General features: G+C 37.6%; 1 protein-coding gene across 1 annotated transcript; it reads left to right on the forward strand.

The window, feature by feature from the left end:
- Positions 1-5,851: 5,851 nt before the first annotated feature.
- LOC130506857 (chaperone protein dnaJ 1, mitochondrial-like) lies at positions 5,852-9,962 on the forward strand (the record flags this gene model as incomplete). The annotated part of the gene is made up of 15 exons (XM_057001548.1): positions 5,852-6,003; positions 6,098-6,158; positions 6,506-6,550; positions 6,654-6,745; positions 6,868-6,951; positions 7,042-7,080; positions 7,159-7,269; positions 7,350-7,391; positions 7,485-7,572; positions 7,976-8,040; positions 8,118-8,180; positions 8,271-8,343; positions 8,747-8,838; positions 9,303-9,374; positions 9,861-9,962. Coding segments are annotated over exons 1-15 (1,047 nt in total), but the record flags the coding sequence as incomplete, so codon positions are not given.
- Positions 9,963-9,968: the final 6 nt, after the last annotated feature.

The following is a 9,968-nucleotide window of genomic DNA, read 5'->3' on the forward strand; positions in this document are numbered from 1 at the left end:
ATCGCTAGAGGATGTCACTTCCAAGAGCATGTATCCTCCCCCTTCCTCGCTGAGGCGCTAGCAATCCGCTCTGCCCTAGAGCACGCAGCAACGCTTCGCCTCGATCACATCTGGCTTCGATCAGACTGCAAAGGGCTTGTCCAAGCCATCACTGCGAATCGGCGATCTATGGAGCTCTTTGGAGTTCTAGCAGACATCGAAACGCTTCTCTGCTCTTCGTTCTCGTCGTTTTACATTTCGTTCATTCCTAGAAATCTCAATGGACCAGCTGATGCTTATGCAAAAGCCTGCCTTTGTAACAAACTTTCACTAGTGGGCTTGGCTTCATGCTAAAGCCTTCTAAGCATTTTCTAATATATTCTGTTGCTCAAAAAAAAGATTGACTTCTGAGGTGTTGGCTAACTCGCAATGTACTCTGACTATCCCGTAGTTTATGCACTACAAAAATAGTCTGATCTGCAAGAGACAAACTTGGACATTCGCGTCTTAGCGGAAAGAAACGCATATATTACTTCAAAGTTTGGTTAACCACGACTTGGCTGAGATCCGAGCAACAACTTTGAAGTGATATAAAAAAATATCTAAATTTTGTTTATGTAGTTTGAGAACAAACTATAAAGAAAAAGAATTAAAATTGTAAATTTTCACAAAAGAAATTGATTTTTTGTAAGATTTACAAAAAAAATATTTGTAAATTTTGAAATCGATATATAAGAATCTGACTTTATTTTTTTTTTTAAAACACGACTTTAAAAATAATTATATAAATAGTTTTCTATAAAAATAATTATATAAATAGTTTTCTATAATAATTATATATGTTTATATAATACTGATTCTAGTGAAGGGAGGGGGGGGGGAATAAAACTCTGGAAAGAAAGAATGAGGGTTTTTAAGAAGAAACTAGTGTTGAGGAATCAGCCATGGAAGAAGAACAAGAAGAGAAGAAGACGAGAGAGATCCAGAGATGATAATAGATTACAACCAAACCATATTCCTATTGATCTAACCGTGGAGATACTCTCAAGACTTCCTGCAAAATCAGTCATGAGATATCAATGCGTCTCGAAGTTGTGGTCTTCTATTACCAGACTTCCAAGTTTTATCAACTCATTCACGACTCGGTCCTCTGCACGTCTTCTGCTAACCTTCGAATTTCACAAAAAGCAACTAGTTTTCTCGTTTCCTCAAAACAAGAACACTGACGGGTCTTATTCTCCGGTATACAGTTATCACATGGAAAACACTAATCATGACCGCTATCTGCAATGGGAGAGCGTCCAGGGCCTGATTTTATTACGTGGATTAAAGATTTGGAACCCAAGCTTGCGCCGGGTTTTAACCTTGACACGTCCCAAAGAGCACATCCCCACCTCTTTTGATATTCGTAAGTCTTATTTAGGTTACGATACATTGGAGGGTAAACACAAAGTACTATCCTTATATTATGGAAGTAATTTTGTAAAGCCTCTTATTCTTACATTGGGAGCTCAAGAATCATGGAGAACAGTAACCAAAGGTATCCCTATGCATTCCCCAACTCATGTAAGAGGACTTAGGGGTTGCTTCAATGGAGTTCTATATTTTCAAGCTAGAGTTGATGATCAACATATAATAATGAGCTTTGATGTCAAATCTGAAAGCTTCATGAATCCTATAAAATATCCAGAGTGTTCTCCTTTTCGATGGTTGCATAATATGATACTCTATGAGGGAAGTCTAGCCTTATTTGCTCATGACTTTCCCTTTGGTACTGGTGAATTATATATTTTGAAAGATGCAGATGGACACAAATGGACGCGTCAATGTCTGCCTGGTGTAAGTTTTAAGAGGGAATGGAGGAACCTTATGCATTTCAAGGGTATTACTGATGCTGGTGAGCTTGTTTTTGCACCAGGAAGTTTTGTTGACTCTTTTTATATTCTATATTTCGATCCTAGGAGAAACAGCTTTAGAGAAGCCTTCTTTAAAGGATTTATGGATGATGAGTTTAGACGCAGTGATGATGGAGTTCCTAATAACCACGGAACATGTATTAATGTTTTCCCAAATCACATGGAGAGTCTCGTCTCTTTGTAATGCAGCGCCTCCTTTTTAATTGCTCAATACTTTTCAATGTTTTTGTTTTCAGTGACATTAAATGGTAGTCTTTACAGAACTTTATGTTTCGCTTATGCCTTTCGACTTTCGTTGTGATTTTTTTCTTTTTTTTTGAAACAATGTTACATTCAATCAAAAACATTGTTACAATAGATGTGTCATATTTAGAAGATCAAACACAATAAAATTTCATGCTTTATCTCTAGTTCCTGGATGCAAACCAAGCCTCCATTGCATCTTTATTCGCTACAATTCATTCTCCAAAATGTCGAGATTTTCTTTCTAACATTCTTCTCAATGAACATAGCCTTCTGTGGAGCAGTATTCTGTTGCTCACCATGCTTCCGACATAGTTTTCCCCTGCTATATTGAGTGCATAGAAAGGTTGGGAACGTACCAAACAGGAAACAGAGTGATTTTTACTATGAATTGTCCACCAGAATGTCCATGATATTGCTCCAACTAGCGCTGTTTAATCTTATCTGACCCACGATGAAGTGCAGCGACGAGTGATATCTATACTCCCACCGTGTTGTTGCACTCGGAAAACACTACTAGAGAAGCCTTGTTTGTTTGAGGGAATATATTGGGTACTGAATTTAGACGTCGTTGTGGACTTGTTAGCTACCGTATATACAATAGTGGTGTCTTTCCAAATCACACCGAGACTCTTGTGTGTTTCTAAAGCAGTGCCTTCGTAGCTACCGTAATTCTCTTCTTTGTTTCTTTTCAAATTTTTTATATATCGTCGCTATAAGAAAAGAGTTATTTGTAAAATTTACAAAAAATATTTACAAATGTGAAAAGTTTTCTATAGTAATTATTTGTAATACGAAAAAATAATTATTTGTAATATATATTTGTCAATATATTATTATATATCGTGCCGTCTACGTTATTATATACATACGAAGTTTATATACATTCGACTGAACCCTAAATATAATTGATTCTAGTAAAAGGGGGAATACAACTCTGGAAAGAAAGAATGAAGGTTTTTGAGAAGAAAGTATTGTCGAGGAATCAACCATGGAAGGACAAGAAGAGAAGAAGACGAGAGATATCCGTAGATGATAATATATCACAACCAAAACATATTCCTCTTGATCTAACCTTGGATATAGTCTCAAGACTTCCTGCGAAATCAATCGTGAGATATCGATCTGTGTCAAAGCTGTGGTCTTCTTTCATCACACTTCCGAGTTTTATCGACTCCTTCGAGTCTAGGTCCTCATCACAGCCACCGCGCCTTCTGATCGCCTTCACACTACAAGGGAAGCACTTCGTTTTCTCGTTTCCTCAAAACAAGAACCCTGAAGGGTCTTATTCTCCTGTGTATAGTTATCATATGAAAGACACTTATTATGATAGGTATAAGCGAGAGAGCGTCCATGGCTTGGTTTTATTATATGGATTCCGGATTTGGAACCCAAGCTTGCGTCGGATTTTAACCTTACCACATCCCCGAGAGCACATCCCCATCCCCATCTCGCTTCGTGATCGTAGTTCTTATTTATGTTACGATCCATTGGAGGGTAAACACAAAGTATTGTGCTTATATTATGGAACTAAATCTGTAACGCCTATGATTCTTACATTGGGAGCTCAAGAAACATGGAGAATAATACCCAAAGAACTTTGCCCTATGCATTCCCCAACTAGCCAAGGATATGGGCGGTGCTTCAATGGGATTCTGTATTATGAAGCTAGAGTTGATGATCAATTTATAATAATGATCTTTGATGTCAAATCTGAAAGCTTCAGTCCTATACATTATCCAAACTACTCTCGTTCTGGATGGTCGGATACTATGATACCTTATGAGGGAAGGCTAGCCTTAGTTACTCGTGACTTTCCATGTGGTGATGGTGAATTATATATTTTGAAAGATGCACATGGACACGAATGGACGCGTCAATCCTTGCCTCGTCTATGTTTTAAGAAAGAGTGGAGGTTATATATGGAATTCAAGGGTGTAACCGATGCAGGTGAGTTTATTTTTGCACCAAGAAGTTTTGTCGATTCGTTTTATATTCTATATTACGATCCAAGGAAAAACAGTACTAGAGAAGCCTTCTTTGAAGGATTTATGGGTGATGAATTTAGACGCAGTAGTGGTCATCGAGTTTTCAACGACCGAACAGACTGTTTGGGTGTTTTCGCAAATCACATGGAGAGTCTGGTGTCTTTTTAGTGCGCCTTCTCTCGCTCAATACTCTTCAATGTTATTGTTTTCGACTTTTGTTGTGATTTTTTTCTTATATTTTATTTCAATCAAAAACATTGTTACAATAGATCGTGTCATTGTTTAGAAGATCAAACACAAGAAAAAATGTCATGCGCTTTCCCTAGTTCCTCGATGCAAACCAAGGCTCCATTGCACCAATTGATATTTGCTGCAATTCATTCTCCTAAATGTTGAGATTTTATTTATAACATTATTCTCAATGAGCTTAGCCATCTGTTGAGCATTAATTCTATTTCTTATGCTTCCGACCATTTTTTCCCACCATATTGAGTGAATAGTAAGTTGGTAAACTTACCGAAGAGACAACAAAGTGATTTGTCCTTTGAATTGTCCACCGGAATATCCACGATATTGCTCCAACTTGCGTGTAATCTACCCCAAGAAGTGCGGCGGCGACGAGTGATCTTCATACTCCATCCGCACTCGAAAAACACTAGTAGAGAAGCCTTGTTTGAGGGAATATTGGGTAGTGAATTTAGACGTCGTCATGGACTTGGTACCTACCGTATATAGAATACTAGTGTTTTTCCAAATCACACCGAGACTCTTGTGTCTTTGTAAAGCAGCTCCTTTGTTCGGCTTTTGCTAATGCTCTTCTTTGTTTTCTTTTTTCCCTTTGTCAATCGACTCTTAGTTTTGTGAACTAAATGATTCTCTCATGTCTTTAGTTTTTCTTGTGATCTTTAATTAGTTGGACCATTTCTCGATTTGATTTGGTGTGCCTATGCAAGCTATCACATATATTAACATGTCCAACTCTATTTATCGGATTAGTACGATATTGTCCACTTTGGGCCTTAATAGCAAGCCCGCATGAATTTGTTTCTGGGACTCATTCCCAAAATGCCTCGTACTAATTAGAGTTGGACTTCTCTTTATATATTTATCGTCAACCGCTCTGATACCAATTGTTGGAATTGTGAAAGCCCATGTCCAACTCTATTTATCGGATTAGTACGATATTGTCCTTTTGGACTTTAATAGCAAGCCCGCATGGATTTGTTTCTGGGACTCATTCCCAAAAAGTCTCGTATTAATTAGAGTTGAACTTCTCTTTATATATTAGACACTTTTTTTCTAATTTTCCAATGTGGGACTTAGTTTGATATCTCACATTAGCTACTTTGTTTTAGAAACAACCGCATGAATTGTGAGTCGAAGATAGGGAGAATAAACAATATCAAGCAAGATAGTTAATTATTAGCTATGTACGTATGAGAAGAAGAAACATGTGACATACTTTGATACGGTACAAGTAACCAAATCATTAAAAAAAAATCTCACCACACTCCATCCTACGAAAATCAAAATGTCGGGTTCAAGCTCTTTTTTTTTTCCTCATTTATGACTTAACAATTATATGATAAAATATCCCAAACTTTTTCTCAAACTCTGGTTACATTTTACACAAAACCAAACAAGGATCGTGTACATAGATATGCTACGCACATTGCCAATGTAAACAATGATGATTGATTTTTTTAGTCTTTCCAGATTCGGACCTTCTGAACGAGATAGAGACTTCAGACGAGCAAAGAAAAGGCAGAACGTCTCTCTCTCTCTCTCTCGGCGTTTGCGTAGGGTTTAAACTCTGAAACCAAAAACCTCTCCTCTCTCTCTCTGCTTCGAATCGAATCATGCGAAGATTCAATTCAGTTTGCTTCCTTATTCTTAATCTCACTCTCTCGATTCCGCTAGAGAGAGAGCTGAATCGTGTGTTAATATGGTGCCTTATCCTTTTCTTCGTAGGTTCTGCGGAGTTTACAGGCGCGACGAACATTTGACTCCTCCGCCCTCGGATTGCGACCAGGTAATCAATAAGGTCTAGAGACGTTGTCTCTCGTCGGAGATCATGAGATTTTTGCTTGTGTCAATAGAGTCAAAAACTGATATTCACATATTGCTCCACTTCGAGATTGATGGCCTAATCTGAGCTGATTTAGGGTTCAGGAGCTTAGCAGAACCCCAAATGTAGCGATAAATCTTAAGATTGAGAAATGGGGTCTCTTTAGGGTTTATCAGGATGTCTAAGAAAGTTATGTCCTTTTTCTCATGTGGTGAGGGAATTTAATTAGTGGTGTAGCTAAAAACTCGTTGGTAAATTCGAAGTCTGATGTTTGTGTAAATTAACGTGGGATGTGTCTTGGTACTTTGCAGGGTCTCAGAAGCCCTTCTTGTTCCAGCGTTACATTCACGCTACAGGTCTCTTGTTTTTTTATTTTCTTTCTTGATGGAGAACATTGTGTTTCTCTTATCATTTTTATTCATTAGAAACTTTTGTTTGTTCTGTATACTGCTTTCTCAGGGATATCTTTCTCCAGTGCTCGTAATTACTATGATGTTCTTGGTGTTTCTCCCAAAGCTACCCGCGAAGAGATTAAAAAGTCATTCCATGAGGTGAGCCATTGTTATATGAAATGTGTCTTTAAGTTTCTTTCATACTTTTTGTTTGCGCCAAGGAGAAACTAGAAGTAGATTGTCCGCTCTCAAGTTTATGTATTGAATGTACAACCGTGCAGCTTGCGAAAAAGTTCCACCCTGATACAAATAGAAATAATCCTTCCGCTAAAAAGATGTTCCAGGAAATAAGAGAGGCATATGAGGTACTTTATCTTTTTTTTTTCCTGTAAATCTTAATGTGTATTTTGAATCTATCGTCTGATATACTTTTGTATTGGATTGACAAACTGCAGACTCTGGGAAACTCTGAAAGAAGAGAAGAATATGATAAGGTACGCTTGTCTTGTTGGTTGTCATTTATATGGTGGAGAGATCACTAAATGAGTTCTTGCTATTATCACACAATACAGCTGCGTTATCGGAATTCAGAATATGTAAATAATGACGGTAGTGGTGCAGAGAGGTTCAGACGTGCATACCAGTCCAATTTCTCGGACTCGTTCCACAAGATTTTTTCTGAGGTACGTTGTTATGTTGTGGATTTGCCTCATCTGGTTTATGTGGACTAGTCAAGTCTCTAATGTTCGTACATTTGATTTAGATTTTTGAAGACCAATCTAGTCAGCTTTCATCTGATATTCGGGTCAGTTTATCTGATTCTCTCTTTATTCTTTTATACAACGGGAAGCTGGTCTCCATTTTGTAAATCTTGTTGTTATTGTTGAAAATTGAATAGGTTGAACTGACGCTCTCTCTTTACGAAGCTGTAAAAGGGTGCACAAAGCGTTTAGAATTTGATGCATTTGTTTTTTGCGATTCCTGTGGTGAGTGGCCCCCAGAATTTTAAGATATCTGCTCTTTTGCATTTACTAATATCGGAAACCCAGATATGGTTCGCTAAATTTCCTGTTAAGATACTTGAGAGTATAGACGCTTTAAGGGATAAGTCCTAACTCGTCTTAGTTCATCATATATATGCTTTTGTTCAAATGGTAAAACAATAAATTCGTAAAAGAGTGGTCTTCTGGAAATGGCCGTCACCATTGATTTGATTGTAATGTACAGTTGTGCCCTGCAGGTTGTGCCTTTTTGTTTCTTGTAACATTTACGGGGTTCTAGTCTTTAAAAAACTAAGTCAACTTAGAGAGGACGAGTGACTCACTTAATTGACAGCACTACTGATGCAAACCCGTTATTCCCAGTCTCTCATCATTTATTGTTTTATAGATGGGCTTGGCCACGCTCTTGATGCTGCCACGAGAGTTTGTCCAACATGCAGGGGCCTTGGACGAGTAAGTTCCAACTAGAGAATATAATCTTTGTTTTATTTGGAGTTTTAACAAAAGGTACACTTTTGTCTCTTTAACAGGTAACTATTCCTCCTTTTACAGCACAATGCCAGACGTGCAAGGGGTCGGGGCACATTGTTAAGGTCTGAGAACAAAAAATCTATTTTGGTACTTCAGTAGTTATCTCTCCGTCAATGCTTACAAGCATAGATATGTATTGTCTCTCTCTTCAGGAGCACTGCATGTCTTGTAGGGGATCTGGGGTCGTGGAAGCCACAAAGACGGTTGAAGTTGTGATCCCTGGGGGTAAGTGTGAAGTCTTCTTGATTTTTTCCATCTTTAACTTGATTTTGGGTTTGAAACATGCTAGTTCTGCTATGAAATGAGTGGCAAGATTTCATTAACACTTTTACCGTCCTTTCCTTAAAATTTATGTGATTTAGATGTTACCCAATTTACTTACTGGTCACACTTATAGTGGCTGGCTTGTTCTTTTTCTTATTTTTAAGACTATGCTTGTCTGTGCACTACCTGGTTAATTGGCTTTTATCTGCACTTGATATTTGCGGCAGAGACGAAATAAACAATTTAGAACTGTGATTTTGATTATCATAATACATAAGTTTGCTGGACCGGATAGTCAATTTTGTTCTTGATGATATAATTCTGTCAAACTTTAATTTGCCAATTTTTCTTTACTTGAACAAAGGGGTGGAGTCTGGCGCTACGGTCGCAATCGATAATGCTGGTCATGTAAGATCAAGAACCAGTCAACCTGGAAAGTTGTATATCACATTTAAGGTTTGTTAAAAGCATCTGTAATTTCTTCAAAATTTGTATCTTTTTTACTTTTTCCTGAGACGTGCTTGGAGAAGTTTTGAATCAAACTCAGCCTTGACAATGATCTACCATATGCGTCTCATCTTATGATGATCACTTAATCACTTTAGTCTAAGAGATAAATACAGATGGCGCAAGCCTTAAGAGTCATATTATAAGTCATATATATTTACTCTGATGTATTCATTGCAAAAATAATTACCATTGTTCACAAATTTTCATGTGATGGCTACTCTATTGTGTTTCCTGTCGTCTGTTGTGACTATTTATTCTAAACTTCTTACATCCAGTGAATGGATTGTTACGCAAACTTGTACACTCCATAAGTAGTCTTGTAATCTATCATCGTTCTTACCTCCTCTATGGTCTTACTGAATCCACTATTTTCCCTTAATAACAAGTATCTAATCTTCTTCTGCTCACAGGTTGCTAATGATTCGACATTCTCCAGAGATGGCTCAGATATTTATGTGGATGCTAATATTAGCTTTACACAAGTAAGCACACTGGTCATTCGTGAACTTGCTTATAGTCAGAGTAGTTCCTTCTAAACCACATAGTGTCATGCGTGGTGACACTATGTGGTCAAAAGTGTTAACTGCCACTCTGCCAGTTGATAAAGCTCTGTAGTAACATAGGGCATCGACTAGAAGTCGTTGCAGTCGATTTGAAAATTAACGAGTTTTGTTCAATATAGCAACACTAGCATCTTTGTCATTATATAACGCGCTTGTCATATAATTAGATAATGTAGCATATCAGTTCAACTTCATTTGATGTCACCCCGTCATAAAACTCAAATGCATGCTACAGCTGTATTTTTTCCATACAACCATAGAGGTTTGAGCTTGTAGTGCAAATTGCTTGTTACACTGCCTATATTAGTCCAACATGACGCTTCCTTTCATGTCTTATTCTTCACGTTGTTTTGACTATTTATCCCTTAAACCATACTGTACATGTCTTAAAAACTTATTTGACAGGCCATTTTGGGAGGCAAAGTTGTGGTGCCAACACTGTCAGGCAAGACAGAGATAGATGTAAGATTCGCCTCCAGTGAGATCTATAGTATATTTCGTGCATGGATGGAT

This window comes from Raphanus sativus, unplaced genomic scaffold (genome assembly GCF_000801105.2).
Source record: "Raphanus sativus cultivar WK10039 unplaced genomic scaffold, ASM80110v3 Scaffold3737, whole genome shotgun sequence".
NCBI classification, from domain to species: domain Eukaryota; kingdom Viridiplantae; phylum Streptophyta; class Magnoliopsida; order Brassicales; family Brassicaceae; genus Raphanus; species Raphanus sativus.